Source organism: Osmerus eperlanus, chromosome 27 (assembly GCF_963692335.1).
Source record: "Osmerus eperlanus chromosome 27, fOsmEpe2.1, whole genome shotgun sequence".
Taxonomy (NCBI): Eukaryota; Metazoa; Chordata; class Actinopteri; order Osmeriformes; family Osmeridae; genus Osmerus; species Osmerus eperlanus.
The window spans coordinates 339,918-367,636 of NC_085044.1; the positions used below are offsets into that span (position 1 = coordinate 339,918).

The 27,719-nt window shown below is 50.9% G+C and overlaps 1 protein-coding gene across 2 annotated transcripts in view; it reads right to left on the reverse strand.

Moving 5' to 3' along the window:
- Positions 1–27,719, reverse strand: part of arhgap32b (Rho GTPase activating protein 32b) — a 47,044-nt gene that overhangs the window by 11,137 nt on the left and 8,188 nt on the right. For both annotated transcript variants that reach the window (XM_062453963.1, XM_062453962.1), the window contains exons 3-14: positions 26,021–26,126; positions 25,243–25,334; positions 24,900–24,984; positions 16,596–16,682; positions 15,039–15,176; positions 14,804–14,896; positions 13,510–13,632; positions 13,008–13,085; positions 12,053–12,134; positions 11,077–11,127; positions 10,197–10,268; positions 2,386–2,559 (exon numbers count right to left, since the gene is read on the reverse strand). In XM_062453963.1, the coding sequence (XP_062309947.1) occupies positions 2,386–2,559; positions 10,197–10,268; positions 11,077–11,127; positions 12,053–12,134; positions 13,008–13,085; positions 13,510–13,632; positions 14,804–14,896; positions 15,039–15,176; positions 16,596–16,682; positions 24,900–24,984; positions 25,243–25,334; positions 26,021–26,126 (1,181 nt within the window). The remainder of the gene's footprint in view (positions 1–2,385; positions 2,560–10,196; positions 10,269–11,076; positions 11,128–12,052; positions 12,135–13,007; positions 13,086–13,509; positions 13,633–14,803; positions 14,897–15,038; positions 15,177–16,595; positions 16,683–24,899; positions 24,985–25,242; positions 25,335–26,020; positions 26,127–27,719) is intronic.

Below are 27,719 nucleotides of genomic sequence, written 5' to 3' on the forward strand. Positions count from 1 at the left end.
GGTTAGGGTTAGTCGGGCTCTAGTTTTAACCCACTGAGTGTAGGGTTAGGGTTAGTCGGGCTCTAGTTTTAACCCACTGAGTGTAGGGTTAGGGTTAGTCGGGCTCTAGTTTTAACCCACTGAGTGTAGGGTTAGGGCTAGTCGGGCTCTAGTTTTAACCCACTGAGTGTAGGGTTAGGGCTAGTCGGGCTCTAGTTTTAACCCACTGAGTGTAGGGTTAGGGTTAGTCGGGCTCTAGTTTTAACCCACTGAGTGTAGGGTTAGGGTTAGTCGGGCTCTAGTTTTAACCCACTGAGTGTAGGGTTAGGGCTAGTCGGGCTCTAGTTTTAACCCACTGAGTGTAGGGTTAGGGCTAGTCGGGCTCTAGTTTTAACACACTGAGTGTAGGGTTAGGGTTAGTCGGGCTCTAGTTTTAACCCACTGAGTGTAGGGTTAGGGTTAGTCGGGCTCTAGTTTTAACCCACTGAGTGTAGGGTTAGTCGGGCTCTAGTTTTAACCCACTGAGTGTAGGGTTAGGGTTAGTCGGGCTCTAGTTTTAACCCACTGAGTGTAGGGTTAGGGTTAGTCGGGCTCTAGTTTTAACCCACTGAGTGTAGGGTTAGGGTTAGTCGGGCTCTAGTTTTAACCCACTGAGTGTAGGGTTAGGGTTAGTCGGGCTCTAGTTTTAACCCACTGAGTGTAGGGTTAGGGTTAGTCGGGCTCTAGTTTTAACCCACTGAGTGTAGGGTTAGGGTTAGTCGGGCTCTAGTTTTAACCCACTGAGTGTAGGGTTAGGGTTAGTCGGGCTCTAGTTTTAACCCACTGAGTGTAGGGTTAGGGTTAGTCGGGCTCTAGTTTTAACCCACTGAGTGTAGGGTTAGGGTTAGTCGGGCTCTAGTTTTAACCCACTGAGTGTAGGGTTAGGGCTAGTCGGGCTCTAGTTTTAACCCACTGAGTGTGCTGGAAACACTCAAAACTGGAAACAGGTTTTCCTTCCCTCTGTGTTTGCTGGGTCGCACCAAACTGCTTTGAGGTCACGAATGCGGCAAAAGATTTGATAAGTTGTTGGAAGGACCAACACTTGTAACCTGCAGGGTCACTGGTGAGGTGTCATACACACCCTTCTTACTGGAGGAGAAAGTGGGTCAGTAAAAACAGCTGGCTTCACTACATGCTCTGCTCTGAACTGCATCCACCAGAGGCTCTGGAAATAAACAGGAAGTTTAACAGCTGAAAGGTTCATGTGAGGGGAACCACCAAGCTGTCAAACCTGACAACCACTCATGCGGTTATGTGTGCTTCAGTTGGCCCCTTCATTTACACTCATATATTCATCATATATTCAACCTGCTGACTGCCAATGTCTGACACCACACACACTTGGACAGAGTCCACATTACAGTGTGGTGAGGGGGCACTGTTTACATGCTCAGGAGAGAGAGGGAGAGAGACAGACAGAGAGACACAGAGGGAGAGAGAGAGACACAGAGAGAGACACAGGGAGAGAGAGACACAGAGAGAGAGAGACACAGAGAGAGACACAGAGAGAGAGAGAGATACAGAGAGAGAGACACAGAGAGAGACAGAGAGAGAGACACAGAGAAAGAGACACAGAGAGAGACACACCGAGAGAGACACACACACACACACACACACAGAGACACACAGAGAGACAGAGAGAGACAGAGAGAGAGAGACAGAGGGACACAAAGAGAGACAGAGAAGGAGGATGAAGAGAGGAAAAAGCAGTACTGGATGGTAGGGACAGCCCTACTGGATGGTAGGGACAGGGACAGCCCTACTGGATGGTAGGGACAGCCCTACTGGATGGGGCCCTAGACATGTCTGATAGTCTGACAAGGAGCGAGAGAGAGAGAGCTAACTCGCCCTCACCACACTCCTTGACCTTTACACCCTCCAAGAACACGTTGCTGTGGTAACCCTCCCAGGGGGGGGGGGGGGGGGGGGGGGGTCTGAGTCATCAGTCTAACCTGCCTCTGAGATGCCAGGCATGACTGTTGCTGGAAAACAGACTGACCCTTTAAAAACAAACATCATCATCTTGTCAGGAAGACTCTTCCGTCTGCTGTGTCAAGCCAGGGCGTTACATACGGTGTAAGCTAGCAGGCCTCTGGCCAGTTTACCACAACAAAGCCCTGCTCAGCTGCACTAGTGAGGCAGGGAACACAAACCCCTTCAGGGTAGGGACCAGTGTCAGCTGCTGACCCCTGACCCCACCAGCGTCTGGGTTACAGCCACTTGCCTCTGTCTCACCTCGTAGCAAGAAGCCCAACACACTGCCACTATCACCCTGGTTTTACAGTGCACAGTAAGGGGTGTGTGCAGAGTAAGGGGTGTAAGGTGTGTGTGCACAGTAAGGGGTGTAAGGTGTGTAAGGGGTCTCACCATCGTGGGCTGAGTTGAGCAGGTGTTCGTGGGCTGAGTTGAGCAGGTGTTCTCCCAGGTCGCAGCCGAACACTCTCTCCCTCAGGATCCCCCGCTGCTTCAGCTTCTGCTTGGACGGCCGGGACTTCATGAAGCTGCGCAGGAACGTGATCAGCTTCCCGTGTTTCTTAGACACTGAGGACAGAAACACACACACACATCCAACACACACTTCAGAAACACGCACACATCCAAGCGCCTCCCTTACTCCAAAGTAAGAATGATTTAAACTGTTTTGGAGTCAGTCTCCCTGGTGTATCTGTCTGTTTACAAGACACATAAGGTCAGGAGAGAAGCTTTGTAGAACTCATTCTCAGTGAAGCATTTCTCTCTGAAATCCCTTTCTCCCATTCTCAATGAAACCAGTCTTGCTTCCGTTACAAAAGGCTCATGGAAGGCTGTAAAGTTCTTTTGAGGTGTTTAACACCGTCTCCAGTCTGACCGTTCACCTCCAAGGCAACTCCAGAGGCATGGGCCTCCTCCTCAGGACCAAGCCTACACAGAGCAAAGATGGGCGGTCATTTGAAAACCAAAATCCCTGCATTCACACAATGTGTCTGGAAAAAGAGGCTAATCCTTTCAGAGGACAGATCCAGTGGTTCTTGATTTGGAACAATATGGAAAAGCAATCAAGTGGAAAACCCCCTCCATTACTGAGGCGATCAAAGGAGTTAGGATAGGAGTTAGGATAGGAGTTAGGATAGGACTTAGGATAGGAGTTAGGATAGGAGTTAGGATAGGAGTTAGGATAGGAGTTAGGAGCCACAAACTTTGTTCACAAATCCTCCAGGAGGGTGCAGCTGGGCAGCTGAAAGAAGCCTTCTGGCATGATGAGTTGAACATTATTTATCTTTTATCAGACTACGTAGTCTCTACTCTTCAAGATAAATGACTAACTTCTGAATCTAGGTGTGTGAACACTGAGAAGCCAGACTGAGGCCTCGTGTCAGGTCAAACCAGCCCCACATCCCAGACCACAGGAAGGCTAACAATGACACATACATCAACAGTTCAGTCTGGCTTGCATGGGCAGTGTACTATGGTTTTAAAAGATTACCCCTATTGTCAGGCAAAACAAAGCAACTATTGCATGTTCTTATTTTGTTATAAAGTTTATACTTCAGTGACACAGTAACAACTGCACTTCTGAAGGAAGACAGGGTGTCATTTCCAAGATGATCCAGGGAAACTGTGGAGCTGAATATCTGGAACATATAAGCATGTCAGTCAACCCCCCCCCCCCTTCATTCATCCTGCTGGATCAGACACATTCCAGTCTTTCTGCCATGACAGCTGCTGTAGCAATTCAAGTAGAAAAGGGAGAGAGAAGGTATAGAGCGAGAGAGAAGAGAGAGGTAGAAAGAGAAGGTGTACAGAGACAAAGAAGGTGGAGCGAGAGAGAGAGGTAGAGAGAGAGGAGGATTAAGAGAGGAGAAGCAGTCTTGGATAGGACATATTAGAACTGTTGTTGATGTCTGAAGCACACATACACAGACTTCATGGCACAGTGGGACACCTCAGGATCTCTCCCTCGCCACTGCATTCCTGTCTCTCACTGTGTCTCTCTCTCCCTCGCCACTGCATTCCTGTCTCTCTCTCCCCTTTCTCTCTCCATCATGCTGCATTCCATCAGAGGAAGCAGGTTCGGTCTTCTATCCAGTGTAACTGCAAGGTCTACTTTGCTCTCATTAGAGCCATTCCTTTAAAGTCTCCTGAAGACAGGAAGTCTGTATTCTTCCAGATATACACATGTGCATGTAAAAAAAATACTTGTCAACTAAACATGTTCAGTTATCAAACACCTGAAAACTTAACGGTCTGCTTGTGGTGAGCTGGCTTGACCATTCCAGCTACTTGGCCAGTAACCCTCCTCTGTGGTAAATCCCTGGTTTGCATTGTTTAGCTGCTGGCTGGCTGGTACAGCTCTGCTGTCTGGCTGGTATAGCTCTGCTGGCTGGCTGGTTTAGCTCTGCTGGCTGGCTGGTATAGGTCTGCTGGCTGGCTGGTATAGCTCTGCTGTCTGGCTGGTATAGCTCTGCTGGTTGGATGGCTATCTAGGCCACAGAGGGAACACCCATCTAACACCAACAACTGTAATATGTAACATGCTGGCGTCAGAATCTGGAGATCTTAAAAGTCTTTACTCATCTGTGTCCAGGCAACAGCAAAACATTTATTGTTCAAGTATTTCCTAAGTTACAAAGCGGGTGAACGTAAAGAGGCCATCAGTTCTGTTGGAAACATGTTGGCTTGTCCTCAAACAACCACAAATCCTTCAAATCCAGCCTCCAGGTGAAAATGGGCTATGAGTAAGACTAAACCTGTAAATTATTAACAGCTCCCGAACATGGTTCAGACAGGTTACCCTTTCAGCTATAAACTATAACCAGCCCTACATAGCCCTACATTTGGCAACATAGAATTAAACAGTGCCACAAAATGACTGTAGCCCCTACCCCTCCCACCAGCAGCACAAACACACACAGCTGCCCCATCTCAGCCGCTCTGAATAAACCCCGGGATATGTCAATACATTCTAGATTTGAATACAATCCGACTTACAGTAAGGATCCAGTTCAGATAACATATGCCATCTCTTGACAAAATAAACGGGAACATTCTACACTTTCTACTTCGGACAATAATGAGTACGTGTGGGGAAATACTTTAACTGCGAATAAACACATTCTTACCTCCGTTGGACACGCGGCAGGACTTTGATCGAAATATAAACTGTAAATCCGAAGTTAATTAACGACATTTCGTTCTATATGTTCGCAAGAAAAACGGCAACTCGTAAAAACTGAAAGCGACACCGTTCATCTTCACGTAACAGATAAAACTATAAACCTCATGGGTCGGAACAGTAACACGTGAGAGCGCCTCTCATAGTCTGGTGCTCGGCTCAACCACTCCGAGAGAAAACGTCTCATTTCCCTTCAGCTGCCGGCCGGCCCCTCGCCCGTGTCAGTTTACAATCCAACCGCATTCGTTTGGAAATGTGTGAAAATCGATGTTATACGACCGCTATTTCCTTTCATACTGGATTAAACATTTCGGTCGTGATTGAAAAGATCAGAGCTTATTTGAATTGTATAGTGATAATGACAGCTGGAGTGGTGTTTGTTTAAAAAATCAATATCCATAGTCTGCGTGTCTGAGAGATTAAATTGTTATCGGACAAAACATATGCTATGACTGAGGCCTAAACATAATCTGATACTTGTGCACAACCATCTCAAATTAGCTGTAAAAGGTATTTAACTACCATCAAGCAGTATAATGGTAACAGATGCAAAGGTGTCTTTTCAGCTATTTGTGTCCATACACTGTGGCATTGTGTCATAATAGGGACCAGAGGACCCTTATCCATAATGAAAGTTTACTAGGTGTGGTTTGTAACACATCCACTCCTGTGTAGAGATCTGGTCTGGTCTCTGTAGAGCAGGTTTACAGCAGAGAGCATCTTCTCCTCCTTCCTCTCCATCTCCTCAGGTTCAGAGAACAGCTCTCTTGGCCCACTGGGGCTCACAGCTGCCTGTCACTTCCTGTCTCCCGACAGGAAGCTGACCTGGGCTGAGGGAGGAAGTGGGGGAGGAGGGAGGAAGTGGGGGAGAGCGGAGCCAGCTCCTCTGAACCAGCACCTGCTGGTCTGGTCACACTGACCCTCTGTTTGTGCAGCAGAACAGGCGCAAAAACATTGATACAAACCTGTCTGCACCAGTTCTATCAAGCAGTAGTTTGTCCCCGTTATATGGATACTGCATGGTTCACACTAGGTTTCCCATCTGGCCCAGTCGAAACTGCACTCCCTTAGAGATGTTGAGCATGCAGGGAAGCCGGCTGAGAGACCAGCGTTTCCAGTTGGAACAGCCTGGTTCAGTCTCCATGGGGTGGCTCTCACTATTTCAGGACAAAGCTGGGTGCTCAAAGGATTGTTTTACGGCCCATCGAATGAAAGGGACAGAATAAATCAAACTGGAATGATCTACCACACCCCTCCACCCCACCCCCCCCCACCCCACCCCCCCCCACCCCACCCCACACACACACACACACACACACCTTTCTAGTCCTACCGAATATATCCCAGCTGGTGCTGGATCAGGCATTCAAACAGCCAGGTACCCTTGTTCTTCCCTCAACTCATTTGCATACATGTTGAGAAGTAAACGCTCTGGATAAGTGCGTCTGCTAAATGATTAAATGTAAACGGGAACAACAGAGCATTCAGGTGTTGACGTCTCCACGGTGATCACTTCCTGTAGTTACTGTAGGAAGCTACCATTCTACCTGTGTATAACCTCAACAGTACATTCCCATTTTAACTATAAAACAATTCACTGACACAGTCAGTGACTTAGGGGCTTCAGTATGGGTTATTCAGAGAACACAAGCTAGCACAACAAGGACAGTTAGCTTCATCAGGCTAGCTACTTAGGGCCTACAGCTAGATTAGTAAACAGGGTTAGGGCCTATAGCTAGATTAGTACACAGGGAAAGAAACATCCTGTGTACCACCAGGTGAGAGGGTTAGGGCAGGGAGAGAAACATCCTGTGTACCACCAGGTGACAGGGTTAGGGCAGGGAGAGAAACATCCTGTGTACCACCAGGTGAGAGGGTTAGGGCAGGGAGAGAAACATCCTGTGTACCACCAGGTGAGAGGGTTAGGGCAGGGAGAGTAACATCCTGTGTACCACCAGGTGAGAGGGTTAGGGCAGGGAGAGAAACATCCTGTGTACCACCAGGTGACAGGGTTAGGGCAGGGAGAGAAACATCCTGTGTACCACCAGGTGAGAGGGTTAGGGCAGGGAGAGTAACATCCTGTGTACCACCAGGTGAGAGGGTTAGGGCAGGGAGAGGAACATCCTGTGTACCACCAAGTGAGAGGGTTAGGGCAGGGAGAGAAACATCCTGTGTACCACCAGGTGAGAGGGTTAGGGCAGGGAGAGAAACATCCTGTGTACCACCAGGTGAGAGGGTTAGGGCAGGGAGGAACATCCTGTGTACCACCAGGTGAGAGGGTTAGGGCAGGGAGAGAAACATCCTGTGTACCACCAGGTGAGAGGGTTAGGGCAGGGAGAGAAACATCCTGTGTACCACCAGGTGAGAGGGTTAGGGCAGGGAGAGAAACATCCTGTGTACCACCAGGTGAGAGGGTTAGGGCAGGGAGGAACATCCTGTGTACCACCAGGTGAGAGGGTTAGGGCAGGGAGAGAAACATCCTGTGTACCACCAGGTGAGAGGGTTAGGGCAGGGAGAGAAACATCCTGTGTACCACCAGGTGAGAGGGTTAGGGCAGGGAGAGTAACATCCTGTGTACCACCAGGTGAGAGGGTTAGGGCAGGGAGAGGAACATCCTGTGTACCACCAGGTGAGAGGGTTAGGGCAGGGAGAGAAACATCCTGTGTACCACCAGGTGAGAGGGTTAGGGCAGGGAGGAACATCCTGTGTACCACCAGGTGAGAGGGTTAGGGCAGGGAGAGGAACAACCTGTGTACCACCAGGTGAGAGGGTTAGGGCAGGGAGAGAAACATCCTGTGTACCACCAGGTGAGAGGGTTAGGGCAGGGAGAGAAACATCCTGTGTACCACCAGGTGAGAGGGTTAGGGCAGGGAGGAACATCCTGTGTACCACCAGGTGAGAGGGTTAGGGCAGGGAGAGGAACAACCTGTGTACCACCAGGTGAGAGGGTTAGGGCAGGGAGGAACATCCTGTGTACCACCAGGTGAGAGGGTTAGGGCAGGGAGAGAAACATCCTGTGTACCACCAGGTGAGAGGGTTAGGGCAGGGAGAGAAACATCCTGTGTACTACCAGGTGAGAGGGTTAGGGCAGGGAGAGAAACATCCTGTGTACCACCAGGTGAGAGGGTTAGGGCAGGGAGAGAAACATCCTGTGTACCACCAGGTGAGAGGGTTAGGGCAGGGAGAGAAACATCCTGTGTACCACCAGGTGAGAGGGTTAGGGCAGGGAGGAACATCCTGTGTACCACCAGGTGAGAGGGTTAGGGCAGGGAGAGGAACATCCTGTGTACCACCAGGTGAGAGGGTTAGGGCAGGGAGAGAAACATCCTGTGTACCACCAGGTGAGAGGGTTAGGGCAGGGAGAGAAACATCCTGTGTACCACCAGGTGAGAGGGTTAGGGCAGGGAGGAACATCCTGTGTACCACCAGGTGAGAGGGTTAGGGCAGGGAGAGGAACAACCTGTGTACCACCAGGTGAGAGGGTTAGGGCAGGGAGGAACATCCTGTGTACCACCAGGTGAGAGGGTTAGGGCAGGGAGAGAAACATCCTGTGTACCACCAGGTGAGAGGGTTAGGGCAGGGAGAGAAACATCCTGTGTACTACCAGGTGAGAGGGTTAGGGCAGGGAGGAACATCCTGTGTACCACCAGGTGAGAGGGTTAGGGCAGGGAGAGGAACAACCTGTGTACCACCAGGTGACAGGGTTAGGGCAGGGAGGAACATCCTGTGTACCACCAGGTGAGAGGGTTAGGGCAGGGAGAGGAACATCCTGTGTACCACCAGGTGAGAGGGTTAGGGCAGGGAGAGAAACATCCTGTGTACCACCAGGTGACAGGGTTAGGGCAGGGAGAGAAACATCCTGTGTACCACCAGGTGAGAGGGTTAGGGCAGGGAGGAACATCCTGTGTACCACCAGGTGACAGGGTTAGGGCAGGGAGAGGAACAACCTGTGTACCACCAGGTGAGAGGGTTAGGGCAGGGAGGAACATCCTGTGTACCACCAGGTGAGAGGGTTAGGGCAGGGAGGAACATCCTGTGTACCACCAGGTGAGAGGGTTAGGGCAGGGAGGAACATCCTGTGTACCACCAGGTGAGAGGGTTAGGGCAGGGAGGAACATCCTGTGTACCACCAGGTGACAGGGTTAGGGCAGGGAGGAACATCCTGTGTACCACCAGGTGAGAGGGTTAGGGCAGGGAGGAACATCCTGTGTACCACCAGGTGAGAGGGTTAGGGCAGGGAGGAACATCCTGTGTACCACCAGGTGAGAGGGTTAGGGCAGGGAGGAACATCCTGTGTACCACCAGGTGACAGGGTTAGGGCAGGGAGGAACATCCTGTGTACCACCAGGTGAGAGGGTTAGGGCAGGGAGAGGAACATCCTGTGTACCACCAGGTGAGAGGGTTAGGGCAGGGAGAGAAACATCCTGTGTACCACCAGGTGAGAGGGTTAGGGCAGGGAGAGAAACATCCTGTGTACCACCAGGTGAGAGGGTTAGGGCAGGGAGGAACATCCTGTGTACCACCAGGTGAGAGGGTTAGGGCAGGGAGAGGAACAACCTGTGTACCACCAGGTGAGAGGGTTAGGGCAGGGAGGAACATCCTGTGTACCACCAGGTGAGAGGGTTAGGGCAGGGAGAGAAACATCCTGTGTACCACCAGGTGAGAGGGTTAGGGCAGGGAGAGAAACATCCTGTGTACTACCAGGTGAGAGGGTTAGGGCAGGGAGGAACATCCTGTGTACCACCAGGTGAGAGGGTTAGGGCAGGGAGAGGAACACCCTGTGTACCACCAGGTGACAGGGTTAGGGCAGGGAGGAACATCCTGTGTACCACCAGGTGAGAGGGTTAGGGCAGGGAGGAACATCCTGTGTACCACCAGGTGAGAGGGCTGCTGGGGGTGGGGCTCTGGGGGACAGGAGAGGGAGGTCACATGACCGAGAGGAGAGGGAGGTCACATGACCGAGAGGAGAGGGAGGTCACATGACCGAGAGGAGAGGGAGGTCACATAGACCCACAGACAGAGCTACCTGAGTTCAGCCCGCAGGGGGTCACTGGGTCAACCCACAAACTGTCCTGCTTTATACTCTCCATCTCCAGATCTGCATGCAGGGTGGAGGATGAGCCAGGATGGAGGATGAGCCAGGGTGGAGGATGAGCCAGGATGGAGGATGAGCCAGGGTGGAAAAGCAGGGGTGGAGGATGAGCCAGGGTGGAGAATCAGGGGTGGAGGGGTGGAGAAGCAGGGGTGGAGAAGCAGGGATAGAGGGGTGGAGAAGCAGGGGTGGAGGGGTGGAGAAGCAGGGGTGGAGAAGAAGGGACCCAGGGGAAAAGGTAGACAACATTTCAGTCAGAGAACACTGGGAGGAGCAAGCAGCATGTATGTGTTGGGAGATTGTCCTGCAAACGTGTGTTCACAAATTACATTTTTTTTTTTTCAATTGTTGAAGGTATTCAATAAACAACAGGTGAAGATGCAAGTATAAAGGAGTGTGTGGGTTCTGTATGACAGAGTGTGTGTTCTGTATGACAGAGTGTGTGTTCTGTATGATAGTGTGTGTTCTGTATGACAGTGTGTGTGTTCTGTATGACTCTGTATGACAGTGTGTGTTCTGTATGACAGTGTGTGTGTTCTGTAGGACAGAGTGTGTGTTCTGTATGACAGTGTGTGTGTTCTGTATGACAGTGTGTGTTCTGTATGACTGTGTGTGTTCTGTATGACAGTGTGTGTGTTCTGTATGACAGTGTGTGTTCTGTATGACAGTGTGTGTGTTCTGTATGACAGTGTGTGTGTTCTGTATGACAGAGTGTGTGTTCTGTATGACAGAGTGTGTGTTCTGTATGACAGAGAGTGTGTGTGTGTGTGATGGACGGATGGGATGGAAGGAGGTGGTGTGTACCAGCACGTACAGGGTGGAAACAGACTCCAGGAGGTGGGCCTCAGGCCGGAGCAGGGGGAGACTGGGGCAGGGGGAGGAACAGCATTAAACATGTTCACACACCAGCTGTACACAGACCTGACGTGGTGACTAGCAGGTGTACATCACATCAAACACTAGGCTCAGAATACACAAGACACCATCACGCCGCTGGTCTGAGGTCCTTGTGGAGTGGAACCTCAGCAGGTACCAGGAGAGAGACCACACGCTCACCATGACGACCACACACTCACCATGACCCTGCAGCACTGCAGCTGCATGAACAGACCTGTGTGTCTGACACCCATGCAAGTGTGCTGACGACTGTTTGGATGTACAGTAAACTACAGAATACTTGTTTGGGTAGGATTATCTTTAGGCATCATGCCAACATGAGCTGGGGCGACTGAGGTCAACCAACTGTCCCGCCTCAGGTGTTGGGAGTGATCCACAGTTCAAGTCATTTGATAAGGTAGCCCACAATATGTAAATAAGCTATGAGTTAGATATTTACTGAACAAAAAGCAACCTTAGTTGTTCAACCAACTTATAAAATGACCTTTTAAAACATCTGGGAAGTCTATTTTATTAATCTCAGATGACCATATCAAGTTGTTCACTACTGTGAGATCCTCAGCTTCTTTAGTTCTTCTTCTTTAGCGCCTCTCTTCTAAAGACATGACGGACCACAAGGCAAAACGCTCTTTAAGGAAATACATCCTTGACCCACAAGCAGCCATTGTGTTTGTGTTAGAAACAGCAGGGTGACTGTGGTTGTGTTAGAAACAGCAGGGTGACTGTGGTTGTGTTAGAAACAGCAGGGTGACTGTGGTTGTGTTAGAAACAGCAGGGTGACTGTGGTTGTGTTAGAAACAGCAGGGTGACTGTGGTTGTGTTAGAAACAGCAGGTTGACTGTGGTTGTGTTAGAAACAGCAGGGTGAATGTGGTTGTGTTTGAGTTAACTTACCTGGCTTTGGCACAGAGTTGGTGACGGACTGCGGCACCTTGTCGTTTATCAGCTCAACACACTCACTGGGGAAGAAACCAACCTGGGGGAGGGAGGGGGGGGGGTAAATTGAAAAATAAACAGCTTTCATCTACTGAAGGGTTAGAGTCCTGTAAGACTACTAACACCAGAAGTCTTAGAGTCCTGTAAGACTACTAACACCAGAAGTCTTAGAGTCCTGTAAGACTACTAACACCAGAAGTCTTAGAGTCCTGTAAGACTACTAACACCAGAAGTCTTAGAGTCCTGTAAGACTACTAACACCAGAAGTCTTAGAGTCCTGTAAGACTACTAACACCAGAAGTCTTAGAGTCCTGTAAGACTACTAACAACAGAGCAGATCTGAGAGACTTCCTGTTCACCGATAGCAGCTTAACAGGTCCTGGGCACGCATGCTGGAAAAGGTTGGCATGCACCCTGAAAACAGTTCAAGTGTACTTTGACCACAGCATGCCACTTGGCATCACATTGTTGTTGGCATGCATGTGCTTGTGAAGGTATGTTATTTACAGCATGTCTGCTGGTTAAATGAAGATGTGTTTCTGAACATCTGTGATGTCAGAGGAGTTAGGGCCTCTCTGTTCCATCAGCCACCAGTGTGACAGAAGCTGACCATAACCATGCTAGCAGTCACTCAACATAACGCTCTTTTAATAAACCAGTATATGTGTGTGTGCGCACGTGTGTGTTTGCGCACGTGTGTGTGTGCGCACGTGTATGTGTGTGCATGTGTGTGTGTGTGTGCATGTGTGTGTGTGTGCATGTGTGTGTGTGTGTGTGCATGTGTGTGTGTGCATGTGTGTGTGTGTGTGTGCATGTGTGTGTGCATGTGTGTGCGTGTGTGTGTGTGCATGTGTGCATGTGTGTGTGAGTGTGTGCATGTGTGTGTGTGTGTGTGCATGTGTGTGCCTCCAACCTGGAAGCCGTGCTTGCCTCTCCACCAGGTGGTGTCCTCCTTGGGGGGCATGTCAATCACAGACACAATGTCCCCAACCTGGAGAGAGGACAGGAGAAGAGAGGGAGAGGACGAGAGAGGGAGAGGACAGGAGGAGAGAGGGAGAGGAGGAGAGAGGGAGAGGACAGGAGGAGAGAGGGAGAGGAGGAGAGAGGGAGAGGACAGGAGGAGAGAGGGAGAGGGACAGGAGGAGAGAGGGAGAGGAGGAGAGAGGGAGAGGAGAGGACAGGAGGAGAGAGGACAGGAGGAGAGGGGGAGAGGACAGGAGGAGAGAGGGAGAGGATAGGAGGAGAGGACAGGAGTCCATTATTATGAAATACGGGTTATGACCGTCCCATGATTCCATTGAGGATGAGTCCCACTGTCAACACAGAGTGCTCTGATCCAGCAGGTGTCTGAGGCAGGTGAGCTGGGCACTGTGCCCCTAGCGTCCGGTTAGGGTCAGGTGTGGGGTCAGGGTCACCTCAAAGGAGAGCTCGTCGGCTGCCTGGGCGTTGTAGCGTTTGATGACGTGGGCTGCAGCAATGGCAGGGACATTGATGGACGACTCTTCATGGACCAGCAGGTGGTTACCCTTGTTTTCCACCTGGAGCACACACACACACACACACACACACACACACACACACACACACACACGGTCCTTCCATCAGTGTGAAACAGTAGAAACCAGGACTCATCAGACCAAGCAACATTTTTCACTTTAAAGGTGACATGACATGCTGTTTTTGGATGCTTTTATATAGGCCTTAGTGGTCCCCTAATACTGTATCAGAAGTCTCTTTCCCGAAATTCAGCCTTGGTGCAGAACGGAACACCAACAGCAGAACGGTTATCCAAATAACAAAGAAGTGTACAACACTCACGTTACAGCATGTGTATTCACACACATACTTGATGCTATCTACCTTTCCATTAGCGACAGTAACTCAGCTGTTAGCTGCAGAGCTAATGTTACAGCCACATTCTAAGGGTACCAAGCTAGGTAACCATATACAGTAAAGCTACAAAATGATATAGCGTTAGTTAACTTACTTGTCCGAGGTTAGTAGCTGGACGAAGGAGAGTTAGTACTGATCCAGAATTTAATTTCAGCAAGGCCAGTTGTATTAGCTCAATTGAAGAAACAGTCGTGGCTGAAGTGTTTGGCGCAGACATACAAAATAAATGCGCCTACAACAGAAGTTGTGTAGGCGAATTTACAGAGAAAATAAAATTAAGACACTGGGTCTTCAGAGGCTCGGATGAAGGAACTGTAAAAAGATTTTTGTTTTCCTTTGTACATCCAAACTGAGCAAATGTAATGCTTCGTTCGTTTGCAAGCCATGATGTCTCTCGAGGATAAAAACACTTGCACGGTCGTAGGTCAGTTTCTTATGGGCGGGCCAGATTCTCTGGGTGGGCAAAGCAGAGAGAGGGGAGGTAACCTTCCTCCTTGTGACGTCACAAAGAGGAGATTTTCAAACAGAGCAATTGAGCTTTCATTTTCTCAAAGGCAGAGAAGAACACCCAGGGCTTGGTTTACACCGATCGAAAATTCTAGCCACTGGGGGACCAAAGGCAGGCTAGGGGAACTCATATTAATGTTAAATAACCTCCTAAAGTGAAGTTTTCATGTCATGTCACCTTTAACTACAGTTCACTGTTCCTGAGACAAGCAGGAACTGGGTTAGTCTTCTCCTCTTCTGCTGTAAGAGTCAAGGTGGGACAAGAAGTGTGTTCGACCCCCCCTCCCCCAGCTCTCCCCCAGCTCTCACCTCCATCCAGGTGAGGACGGGCCCACAGTTGATCTTGTTGTCGGCGATGGCTGACAGGCGGGACAGGTAGGCCATCAGCATCTGGCACACGGCCTGTATTGGAACACACCCACAGAGGAAGTGAGATCACACCCACAGAGGAAGTGAGATCACACCCACAAAGGAAGTGGGATCACACCTACACAGGAAGTGGGATCACACCTACACAGGAAGTCAGGGTTGGGGTCAGACTAACCTCAGTGCGGTCTCGCAGGCTGTCTCCTCGGGGCAGCTCAGGCAGCAGAGAGAAGCGCCGGTCGTAGATGCAGAGGTGCAGGTGCTTGTCCAGGACGCGGAAATCCTCATAGCTGCGCTTCACCATCCAGCTGCGGCCCTGCAGACACGGGGAGGACCAGGCCTTCAACACCCTGGCATGGGTGTTCTTTACACAGACTAAATGACTATATGAAGGCTTGAAGAGTTCCATGAATGTCTCACTCTACACAGTGGTGTCTGCTAGTTGCAAACAGACATCACAACCACATCTGGAGTGGTTGACATCAGTGGAACGTGTGTGGGTCTGAGACAGGGATAGCACAGTACCCAAACACAAACAGGTTGGCAGGTCTGCAAAGTACTTCAATGGCATAAAAATAATACAGATATGGTCTAATGTGACTTGTACTGGTTGGAACCGTAAAAGGGCTAACCAAAAGAAACTTTGCACTTGGAACCAACATTTCACCACATGAAATGATTTCTCCATATTTCCATGCAAATGTAGTTAATCTTGTTTCCATCTCCACAGAAGCACTCCCAGGCCTCTCTCAGCCAGAGCATGGGGGAGGGAGAGGAGGGGTGAGGGGGTTAGAGAAGCCCTCTGACTGGGGCTCTGGAGAGACCAGGGGACACAGACAGCTGGCTGATGATCCCAGCACAGCCGCTGGAGACAGAGACAGAGAGATCTACCATCGTGGGCTGATCTCCCTGGACCCAACACCTCTAACCCTAACCCTCTACCATCGTGGGCTGATCTCCCTGGACCCTACACCTCTAACCCTAACCCTCTACCATCGTGGGCTGATCTCCCTGGACCCTACACCTCTAACCCTCTCCTACACCAGCCTTTTCAATGCGTCTCTTTCGCTCCTTCTAAAGAACCGGGCTCGTATCCAACTTCTTTTATGGAACAGCGCAGGTGGGTTTAAATCCCCTTACGGATGATCAGCCAGAGACAGAGAGACAGAGACAGAGAGAGAGAGAGAGAGAGAGAGAGAGAGAGAGAGAGAGAGAGAGAGAGAGAGAGAGAAGAGTTGAGTTGGAATTTCCAGGGACGAAACCACACGTCTTGCCAAGGTCGTGGAAATGGAATATGATCCAGAGGAAGAATGTGCAAAACCAGAATCAAGTGTGTCATCAGACTAGAGCTAGACCACTACAGCTCTCTGAGAAATGCTACACTTTTACACTCAGAAGTTTGTATTACTTACTGTGTTTAATCACTACTTCAGAAAGAAAGTACACAAGCCTATCAACCAACAAGACAGTGATGAGTTGTTTTAGTAACATTTAACATCCTGCCGGACACCACAGAGCTCAGGGTAGAGCAGACACCCACAACAGGAATAGATGACTTACTGTATCCTAGGTGCGCTCCCTGGAACTAACTAAATAAGGTGATTGTGGAAAAATGCTCCCAGCACCCAATAAGTTATAAAACGGTGTTTAGTCTAGTGATGGTATACATAACGATGAGGGGGCAGTGTGTCTGGGGGCAGGGGGTGCAGGAGGGGGCTAACCCAGGGGACTGTACCTGGCAGCAGATCTGGACCAGGTACACCAGTTCCTGCCACTCGTAGCCATTCCTCGTCGCTTCACTTTGTTCGTCCGCAAGAGACAGCTGTGGGGCAGAGAGAGCGAGAGCATTAGAACTTTGTTCTTCTAGCTAGCTAGAACATTAGAACTTTGTTCTGTGCTAGCTAGCTAGAGCATTAGAACTTAGTTCTTCTAGCTAGCTAGAGCCTTACAACTTTGTTCTGCGCTAGCTAGCTAGCTAGAGCCTTAGAACGTTGTTCTGTGCTAGCTAGCTAGAGCATTAGAACTTTGTTCTGCGCTAGCTAGCTAGAGCATTAGAACGTTGTTCTTCTAGCTAGCTAAAGCATTAGAACTTTGTTCTGCTAGCTAGAGCATTAGCACTTTGTTCTGCTAGCTAGCTATCCCCGCCGGCGGCACATGACTGGTTACCCTTGCCCGGTAGCATACTGTAACATTTCATCTTTCACTCTGAATAATATACAGCAATAAAGAGCCATAACTAGCGTGTCTAGTATATAACATCAAGTTACATCGAGCCAGCGTATGGGATTTCTTGTATCGTCACAACAATATATATTGTATTGTCAGAAATGAATCTTTATCAAGTATTGCACAGTCGATGAAGTCAAGTTTATTTTTTTCTGCATGCTCGCAAGGAGACAAGTCAGATCGCCGTACAAAGTTCTGTCGACCAGTCTCCTTGCAAGACCATTTAAACAACACAGTTTTCCAGTCATTGGTCCATCCACAGGTCACATGTCTCTTCTTTCATTGGCTCCCTTGCATAAGTCTTGCGCGTGTGTGTGCGTGGAAGTCTTACAAAGTTTGGCCCTGCCAGGCTTACCAGTCAGCAAGTTTATGGCATGCTGTAAGGATAACAGTGAAGCTTAGTGTTCACTTGGTAAGGTTCCCCTTTCTGCTCGCAAAGAATGTTGAACACAGTATCATTTTATACAGAATAAAAGGTTACATTCTGAATTTCTTTGACATGTATCATTAGACCTCAGAACATCTCTGAAGTAGTGTTGCCATAGAGGGACGACTGACAACACTGCCCAAGTTCCCCTTTTCAGCACAGTAAGAAAATAAACAGATGTTGCCCCTACAAAGAATAAATCAACCAAGAGAGAACATGCATATCTCAACTCAACAAGATGACATGGTTTTGATACGTGGGTCCACAACAAACCTGGAAGATTCAGATAGTGAGCGTGTGTGTATGAACAGCCGAACATGATTCTAGCATGCTGCCAGGCCGCAGTGTTGGGAGAAGTTCAGGTGTCTGCAGTTGAGAAACTTCAGCTGCTGAGAGGGTGTTGTGGGGTGTGTGTGTGTGTGTGTGCGGGGGGTAATAAGTAATAAGTAGTGTCCTGTTTTCTATATGCCACTGGCTTGTAAATAGACCTAGAGTGCATTTTCAGCTCCTACAGTTTTTAAACATCTGATCCGTATCTATGGGAGCAGTCCCAGGGACAGCAGGTTGTTCTGCTCCACAGACGCGGCTGTGTGGCGTTGTGTGGCGTCGTGTGGGAAGCGTAATAGCAGACTTACGAGGGTTTAATGTCTCTGAAACCCTCGTTGCCATGGCTGTGCAGGCGGTTGAAAACTCACTCACCCCCCTTCTCTCACTACAAGATCCTCCCACAATGAAACACTGTTGGTGTTTTTCTTGTTCTCCCTCTCTTATAAGACAATTGATGATCCAGCAGTTTCAGTCCAGCTGAAGGATCCCTGACCCCACCTTCACATGTAACAACCTTAACCCAGGATAGTACAGAAGCACCCTTACCATCAGGTGCCTGTTTCAAAGAAGGTCTAGGGCTCTCGTACAACAGCATCTCTCTCTCTCTCTCTCTCTCTCTCTCTCTCTCTCTCTCTCTCTCTCTCTCTCTCTCTCTCTCTCTCTCTCTCTCTCTCTCTCTCTCTCTCTCTCTCTCTCTCTCTCTCTCTCTCTCTCTCTCTCTCTCTCTCTCTCTCTCTCTCTCTCTCTCTCTCTCTCTCTCTCTCTCTCTCTCTCTCTCTCTCTCTCTCTCTCTCTCTCTCTCTCTCTCTCTCTCTCTCTCTCTCTCTCTCTCTCTCTCTCTCGTCACACTGCAGCAGAACAGGACAGTCCAACACTGAGGATTGCAATAGCAACAGTTCTTTTCTAAGCACATGAGGTAATAAAAACTAACCTGAATTGAAACTCAAGCCCAAAGCAGCGGACATTTTAACAGAGTAAAAATACTTTCTCAGATTACATTACAGTGAGTCTAACAACAGTAACTCCACTAGTGAGGATAGGACTGCAGGCTGGGTTTGTCAGAGATAAGCTAACACACACACAAAGACAAGTAAATGTGTGCAAACACATGCACCAAAACGCCAAAGGGCTCACAAACAACACACACACTGTTAACCAATCAGAGGCGCTCAACTTGAGTGCACAGTGAGGGTCACCCAGCAGGATGGGGACACTGGACGCATTCTGAGACGGACAAATATATAAATACAGTGAAATGTCCCAACTGGCCATGTCAAGGTTCTCTCGCTATAGCAATAAGCACTCAGGTCAGAATCTGAAAATGTTATTGTTGGGAGTCAGGTGGCTGAGCGGTTAGAGAATCGGGCTAGTAATCAAGAGGTCACTGGTTCGATTCCCGCCGTGCAAAATGACGTTGTGTCCTTGGGCAAGGCACTTCACCCTACTTGCCTCGGGGAGAATGTCCCTGTACTTACTGTAAGTCGCTCTGGATAAGAGCGTCTGCTAAATGACTAAATGTAAATTGTCAAGTAGGTTTACACACATATTTTGCTTTGGTCTGATGGTGCATCACACCCTGTCCAAAGACCAAACCACACAAGTGTAGGCATTGCTGACTTCCCAAAATATGAATACATGACAGTTCAGACATGGCCTCCTCATTGGTGTTCAGCCTGGAGAGCAGAAGCGAGAGATGGAAAGTAAAGAGAGAAAGCGGGAGAGAGAAAGGGGAGTCCCAAGGGATTCCCCTCAGTAAAGCACAATCCTGTCTCTCAACCTCGTGGAAAACACAGGCTCTCGCAAACACAGTCAATTTTACCTATAGAAACCCCAGAGAGAGAAAGAGAGACACCGAGAGAGAAAGAGAGAGAGAGAGAGAAAGAGAGGCTGCCTCCAGTACTCACCGCAGCAGTCCGGACCTCCAGTCCTTTTGTTTAGCTCCTCAGCTGAACCAACCCCCACCCTAACACAGCTCTAGTCTGCAGCCTGCATCTCCCTGGCCGGCCAGATCTGCTGCCAAGCCTCTAAAACTAACTCATCTGGGAGGACGCCTGTGTCTAACCCTAACCCTAACCCTGTGTCAGCCTCGCGAGCTCTTGCTCTTTCTCTCTTGCTCGGTGTGTGAGCGAGCGTGTGAGCGAGTGTGTGAGAGCAAGCGTGTGTGAGAGCAAGCGTGTGTGAGAGCAAGCGTGTGTGAGAGCAAGCGTGTGTGTGTGTGAGAGCTGTTACCCCTCCCTCTGAGGGATCAGAGAGAGAGAGAGAGAGAGAGAGAGAGAGAGAGAGAGAGAGAGAGAGAGAGCGAGCAGAAGAAGGGAACCCCTGCTCAGGACCCCACAACAGGACTGTCAGCTTTCCCCCCTCCTGTCCTACCCCCCCCCCCATCTCCCCCCCCCATCTCTTTCTTCCTGTTTAATTCACTGTCCTAGAGGGTTAGGGTTCACTGTCCTACAGGCACCCGTGTTAAACAAAGCAGCTTTTAAGCTCCATTTGACTTTTGAGTGAAAAAAACAAAGGACAGCAGGGTAGAGACCAGAGGACAGCAGGGTAGAGACCAGAGGACAGCAGGGTAGAGACCAGAGGACAGCAGGGTAGAGACCAGAGGACAGCTGGGTAGAGACCAGAGGACAGCAGGGTAGAGACCAGAGGACAGCAGGGTAGAGACCAGAGGACAGCAGGGTAGAGACCAGAGGACAGCTGGGTAGAGACCAGAGGGCAGCAGGGTAGAGACCAGAGGACAGCTGGGTAGAGCAGCAGGGTAGAGACCAGAGGACAGCAGGGTAGAGACCAGAGGACAGCAGGGTAGAGACCAGAGGACAGCTGGGTAGAGACCAGAGAACAGCAGGGTAGAGACCAGAGGACAGCAGGGTAGAGACCAGAGGACAGCAGGGTAGAGACCAGAGGACAGCAGGGTAGAGACCAGAGGACAGCTGGGTAGAGACCAGAGGACATCTGGGTAGAGACCAGAGGGCAGCAGGGTAGAGACCAGAGGACAGCAGGGTAGAGACCAGAGGACAGCAGGGTAGAGACCAGAGGGCAGCAGGGTAGAGACCAGAGGACAGCAGGGTAGAGACCAGAGGGCAGCAGGGTAGAGACCAGAGGACAGCAGGGTAGAGACCAGAGGACAGCAGGGTAGAGACCAGAGGACAGCAGGGTAGAGACCAGAGGACAGCAGGGTAGAGACCAGAGGACAGCAGGGTAGAGACCAGAGGACAGCAGGGTAGAGACCAGAGGGCAGCAGGGTAGAGACCAGAGGGCAGCAGGGTAGAGACCAGAGGACAGCAGGGTAGAGACCAGAGGACAGCAGGGTAGAGACCAGAGGACAGCTGGGTAGAGACCAGAGGGCAGCAGGGTAGAGACCAGAGGACAGCAGGGTAGAGACCAGAGGGCAGCACGGTGCAAGGTAGGATGAAACTCAACTTCAACACACACACACATATTAGAACACACACGCACGCACAGTGCTGTGTGGTGACATCACTCAGCAGCATGGCCTACATCACTCAGCAGCATGGCCTACATCACAGGACCATAAATGGATCGGCCCCCCTCTCCTAACCCCCTCTCTCCTGGTGCAGGAAGCAGGCTGTCAATACTAGCCCAGCACCCCCCAGCAAGCTGATTACCCAGCCTGCTAGCGCACACTGGCCCCATACTGATCAGCCACTAACATAGATGTTTCCAGCTCAGATCCAGGTCCACTAGAATAGCAGCAGCCACAGAAGTAGCTGTTGGCAACATGAGGAAAGGAACGCAATGCTCACAACACCATCGACCAGCGGAGACAGGAAACAGAACCTCCACAACAACACACCAACTCTGTTTAAATAAAACCTAAGACGTTCCTGCACAATCAGAATCAGAATGGGATTTATTCACCATGAAAGTTTGCACAGACAAGGAATTTGCTTTGGCAGGAAGGTGCATACAATAAACATATAGGGACCTAAAATGTAAATATATCTATCTATACTAAGGGTACATAAACTAGCAGTACTAAGTGGAATTAGAATTAAATAAAATATACAATAGCGTCAAATATACAAGTCAAGTGAACTCCCTACATCAGAAGGACCCCGTCAGAAACACAGAAGAACGAATGAACAATGAGGTGATCTGAGTGGACTGAACTGGTCTGATTTAGTAAAAGACACCAAAACAACAATGCGAGGGTTAGAGCTGGAGTCTGCACGCGTGCGGAGGCTAGCTCTTTGTCCTCTGCTGGTGAGGAGAGATGATTCAAGCCAGCACGTCATCCGCTGACACCAGCGATCCATGGGACAGAGCGCGTGAGGTGTGAGGTCATCCCTGAGCTCATGCTCTCCTGTGATGGTCCCCAGCAGGCCTGGTGGGGCTGAGGGACGCTGGGTCTCAGCAGGCCTGGTGGGGCTGAGGGACGCTGGGTCTCAGCAGGCCTGGTGGGGCTGAGGGACGCTGGGTCTCAGCAGGCCTGGTGGGGCTGAGGGACGCTGGGTCTCAGCAGGCCTGGTGGGGCTGAGGGACGCTGGGTCTCAGCAGGCCTGGTGGGGCTGAGGGACGCTGGGTCTCAGCAGGCCTGGTGGGGCTGAGGGACGCTGGGTCTCAGCAGGCCTGGTGGGGCTGAGGGACGCTGGGTCTCAGCAGGCCTGGTGGGGCTGAGGGACGCTGGGTCTCAGCAGGCCTGGTGGGGCTGAGGGACGCTGGGTCTCAGCAGGCCTGGTGGGGCTGAGGGACGCTGGGTCTCAGCAGGCCTGGTGGGGCTGAGGGACGCTGGGTCTCAGCAGGCCTGGTGGGGCTGAGGGACGCTGGGTCTCAGCAGGCCTGGTGGGGCTGAGGGACGCTGGGATCTCAGCAGGCCTGGTGGGGCTGAGGGACGCTGGGTCTCAGCAGGCCTGGTGGGGCTGAGGGACGCTGGGTCTCAGCAGGCCTGGTGGGGCTGAGGGACGCTGGGTCTCAGCAGGCCTGGTGGGGCTGAGGGACGCTGGGTCTCAGCAGGCCTGGTGGGGCTGAGGGACGCTGGGTCTCAGCAGGCCTGGTGGGGCTGAGGGACGCTGGGTCTCAGCAGGCCTGGTGGGGCTGAGGGACGCTGGGTCTCAGCAGGCCTGGTGGGGCTGAGGGACGCTGGGTCTCAGCAGGCCTGGTGGGGCTGAGGGACGCTGGGTCTCAGCAGGCCTGGTGGGGCTGAGGGTCTCAGCAGGCCTGGTGGGGCTGAGGGACGCTGGGTCTCAGCAGGCCTGGTGGGGCTGAGGGACGCTGGGTCTCAGCAGGCCTGGTGGGGCTCAGGGACGCTGGGTCTCAGCAGGCCTGGTGGGGCTGAGGGACGCTGGGTCTCAGCAGGCCTGGTGGGGCTGAGGGACGCTGGGTCTCAGCAGGCCTGGTGGGGCTCAGGGATGCTGCGATCTCTCTGAGGAGAGTTTCTGCTGCTGTCAGGAGTTCACAGGAAGAAACCCTCCTGCTCCCTCACAGCTCACTGCATCTTCACCAGGGACCAAGTCTGCTGTGTCCTGCCTCCATGCTGCCTCATCCCCTCCTCACCAAGGACTGCCTCCATGCTGCCTCACCCCCTCCTCACCAAGGACTGCCTCCATGCTGCCTCACCCCCTCCTCACCAAGGACTGCCTCCATGCTGCCTCACCCCCTCCTCACCAAGGACTGCCTCCATGCTGCCTCACCCCCTCCTCACCAAGGACTGCCTCCATGCTGCCTCAGAGAGCCTTGGAAAGAATGTGTGATCCCAGTCTGAACAGTAACAGGAAGATTGATAGCTACTATCAGGTCAGTCGCTATAGCCCTCCCCTCATCACACACTCCATCAATCACACTGCTCTGGCTAACATGGCATCACCAACCTACACCCTAGTACCCATGTACTCCAGAGCCCTTTCACCGTGACTCAGTGGTAGAGAATAGGCTGTGTGTTTCCAGCTGCTACAATGAGACTCTTCATCCCGGTCAGCCTCAAGCAGAGACACAGAGACATGGACCAGACAGATACAAACACAGGAAGAGTTGGCGTGTAGGAGGAGCAGGAGGGAGATGGAGGATGTTAGAGAGAACAGGTTAGATGGAGGATGTTAGAGAGAACAGGTTAGATGGAGGATGTTAGAGAGAACAGGTTAGATGGAGGATGTTAGAGAGAACAGGTTAGATGGAGGATGTTAGAGAGAACAGGTTAGATGGAGGATGTTAGAGAGAACAGGTTAGATGGAGGATGTTAGAGAGAACAGGTTAGATGGAGGATGTTAGAGAGAACAGGTTAGATGGAGGATGTTGGAGAGAACAGGTTTGCATTGCGTTGGCAGCAGTAATATCCTGCTGTAGCCGAGTTATGACAACAAGAACCCCTTTAAGATTTCTCACTGTGGAAAGGACACTGCTTGACATGACTGTAATACACACTCACAAACCCCCCCTCTGCGACAGAAGCCAGGCAGGAAACCCCCCCTCTGCGACAGAGGCCAGGCAGGAAACCCCCCCTCTGCGACAGAGGCCAGGCAGGAAACCCCCCCTCTGCGACAGAGGCCAGGCAGGAAACCCCCCCTCTGCGACAGAGGCCAGGCAGGAAACCCCCCCTCTGCGACAGAGGCCAGGCAGGAAACCCCCCCTCTGCGACAGAAGCCAGGGAGGGGGCCCCAGAGAGCAGAATTACAAGGACTGACACACAGCCACCAGGACAAACCATAACTCACCATATGGAAAGTAGTCATTGATTTTAAAAACTATGTTATGAGTCACTACATACCTACATCCAAGGCTAGTGGTCATTGGAGCAGGGAGAGAAATTCTGCACTTCAGAATCATGGTGAACTTGTGACATACTGCTGCCCTCTACTGGATTCTAGAGGAACTACAACACCAAGTTTGAAGTGTCTCTCAAGATGTGTCAGAGCCCGATACATCATGACCATGCTATGCAGAAGACAATTCCCCCATAAAAAATACATTTTGAACTTCGACTGAATAAAATAGTAATTGAATAAGGTGGTAGCAGTGCAGCAGCCACTGTATGTTAGCCAGCTGTGTGTGTGTGTCCAGTCTCTGGGCCCAACAACATCAGCAGGATCTCCACTGTCAGTCACTCACCTGGATGGAGCCAAAGTCCACATTCTCATAGTGGAAGTGTGCACACTCTGCCAGCTGGGGGAAGTGTCCCTTAGTGAAGGACAGCCTGGAACACACAACCAACAGCCTGGTTATACGAGAGGAAAGGCTCTCTTATATGGTAATAATGCTCACTCATTCATGCCAGTAAAGCATGACTGAATTGAATTGAGAGAGAAATCGAGAAATGAGAGAGAGAGGTCAATGTGTAAGACAGAGGAGCTGAGAGAGAGAGAGGGGCCTTCAGAGGGGGCGGGGCCTCCAGAGGGGGCGGGGCCTTCAGAGTGGGCGGGGCCTTCAGAGGGGGCGGGGCCTCCAGACTTACTTCTTGATGTTCTTGACCTTCATGCTGGCCGTGCTGCTGAAGGAGCACAGAGCATGCTCAGTCCTCAACTCTGGGACCTCAGCACTGCGTGCCTGCACACACACACACCATACACACACACACACCATACACACACACACCATACACACACCATACACACACACCATACACACACACACACACCATACACACACACACATCATACACACACCATACACACACACACCACACACACACACACCATACACACACACACCATACACACACACACCATACACACACACACCATACACACACACACCATACACACACACACACACACATTGGGTTCGTCAGCAAAGAGAAGGAGACTCAGTCAGCACCCAGCCCTGCGTGTTTACAAACCAGACTGGGGGCGTTACCATGGAGACAGCCTCATTCTTTAAAATCCAGCTGAAACCTATCCAAAATGCACTTGGCTAGATACAGAAATGATCAATAATTCCATCCTTTGAAAGAGTAGATGTATACAGTATATATTTATATATAAATATACACATACACAGAGTATACCGAAAATATTTATGAGAGGATCAATGTATGTGGGTGTGTATGTGGGTGTGTATGTGGGTGTGTATGTGGGTGTGTATGTGGGTGTGTATGTGGGTGTGTATGTGGGTGTGTATGTGGGTGTGTATGTGGGTGTGTATGTGGGTGTGTATGTGGGTGTGTATGTGGGTGTGTATGTGGTGTGTATGTGGGTGTGTATGTGGGTGTGTATGTGGTGTGTGTGCATCACCATGGCGCTGATGGTCTCCTCCCAGTCAGGTCTCTCTCGGGGGTGCATGCTGATGGTCAGTTCAGGAACAAGACCCTCTGCCTCCGGGTGAGGGGCTCTTAGACCGCTGCACAGCAGGGAGGGACAAACACTTACACACCTGGAACATGTCGGAGCTCATTTAGTACATTTCCAATTCAATTCTGTAAATCTAAACTTATTTTCCAAGTAAATAAAACATTGTAAAAGCTTTTAAACCCAGTGTTGATGATGCAGACACTAGCGTAACCCTAACCCAGAAGCCCAATGGCCAGTGTGTTGTGTGTGTGGGGTTCTGGGAGAGTGTGTGTGTGGGGGGGGTTCTGGGAGAGTGTGTGTGTGTGTGTGTGCAGGATTCCCACCAACACACACACACACACACACCTCTAGATATGCCCACCAACGCACGGATAGGACACACACCTCATAAGGGATCTATACACGGCTGACCTCAAACTGTCAGCAGAGATGAAGGTTTGTGTAAGGGCTGTTTGCATTTCCTCTCCACAACAGAAGGGAGAGAAAGAGATAGAACAACAGAGGAGAGAGGAGAGAGACAGGGAGGGAGACAGAAAGAGAGAGAGGGAGAGAGGAGGGAGAGAGGCAACAACTGAGTGTAAGAGGCCAGTAAAGAGACATGAGGAGTTGTGGATATATTTGTAGCCCTGTTTTGACCAGTACACTCATCTTTCACTTTATTCTTTTAAAGGCTGTTCAGTTGCAGAGCACGCTACATAGCTTGAACACAGGTTCCAGACAGGACCAGGGTTCTACGCTGACAGGACCAGGGTTCTACGCTGACAGGACCTGGGTTCTACGCTGAGAGGACCAGGGTTCTACGCTGAGAGGACCAGGGTTCTATGCTGACAGGACCAGGGTTCTACGCTGAGAGGACCAGGGTTCTACGCTGACAGGACCAGGGTTCTATGCTGACAGGACCAGGGTTCTATGCTGACAGGACCAGGGTTCTACGCTGAGAGGACCAGGGTTCTACGCTGAGAGGACCAGGGTTCTACGCTGACAGGACCAGGGTTCTACGCTGACAGGACCAGGGTTCTACGCTGAGAGGACCAGGGTTCTACGCTGACAGGACCAGGGTTCTACGCTGAGAGGACCAGGGTTCTACGCTGAGAGGACCAGGGTTCTACGCTGACAGGACCAGGGTTCTATGCTGACAGGACCAGGGTTCTATGCTGACAGGACCAGGGTTCTACGCTGACAGGACCAGGGTTCTATGCTGACAGGACCAGGGTTCTACGCTGACAGGACCAGGGTTCTACGCTGACAGGACCAGGGTTCTACGCTGAGAGGACCAGGGTTCTATGCTGACAGGACCAGGGTTCTATGCTGACAGGACCAGGGTTCTACGCTGAGAGGACCAGGGTTCTATGCTGACAGGACCAGGGTTCTACGCTGAGAGGACCAGGGTTCTATGCTGACAGGACCAGGGTTCTACGCTGAGAGGACCAGGGTTCTATGCTGACAGGACCAGGGTTCTACGCTGACAGGACCAGGGTTCTACGCTGACAGGACCAGGGTTCTATGCTGACAGGACCAGGGTTCAAACGCTGACAGGACCAGGGTTCTACGCTGACAGGACCAGGGTTCTATGCTGACAGGACCAGGGTTCTACGCTGACAGGACCAGGGTTCTACGATGACAGGACCAGGGTTCTATGCTG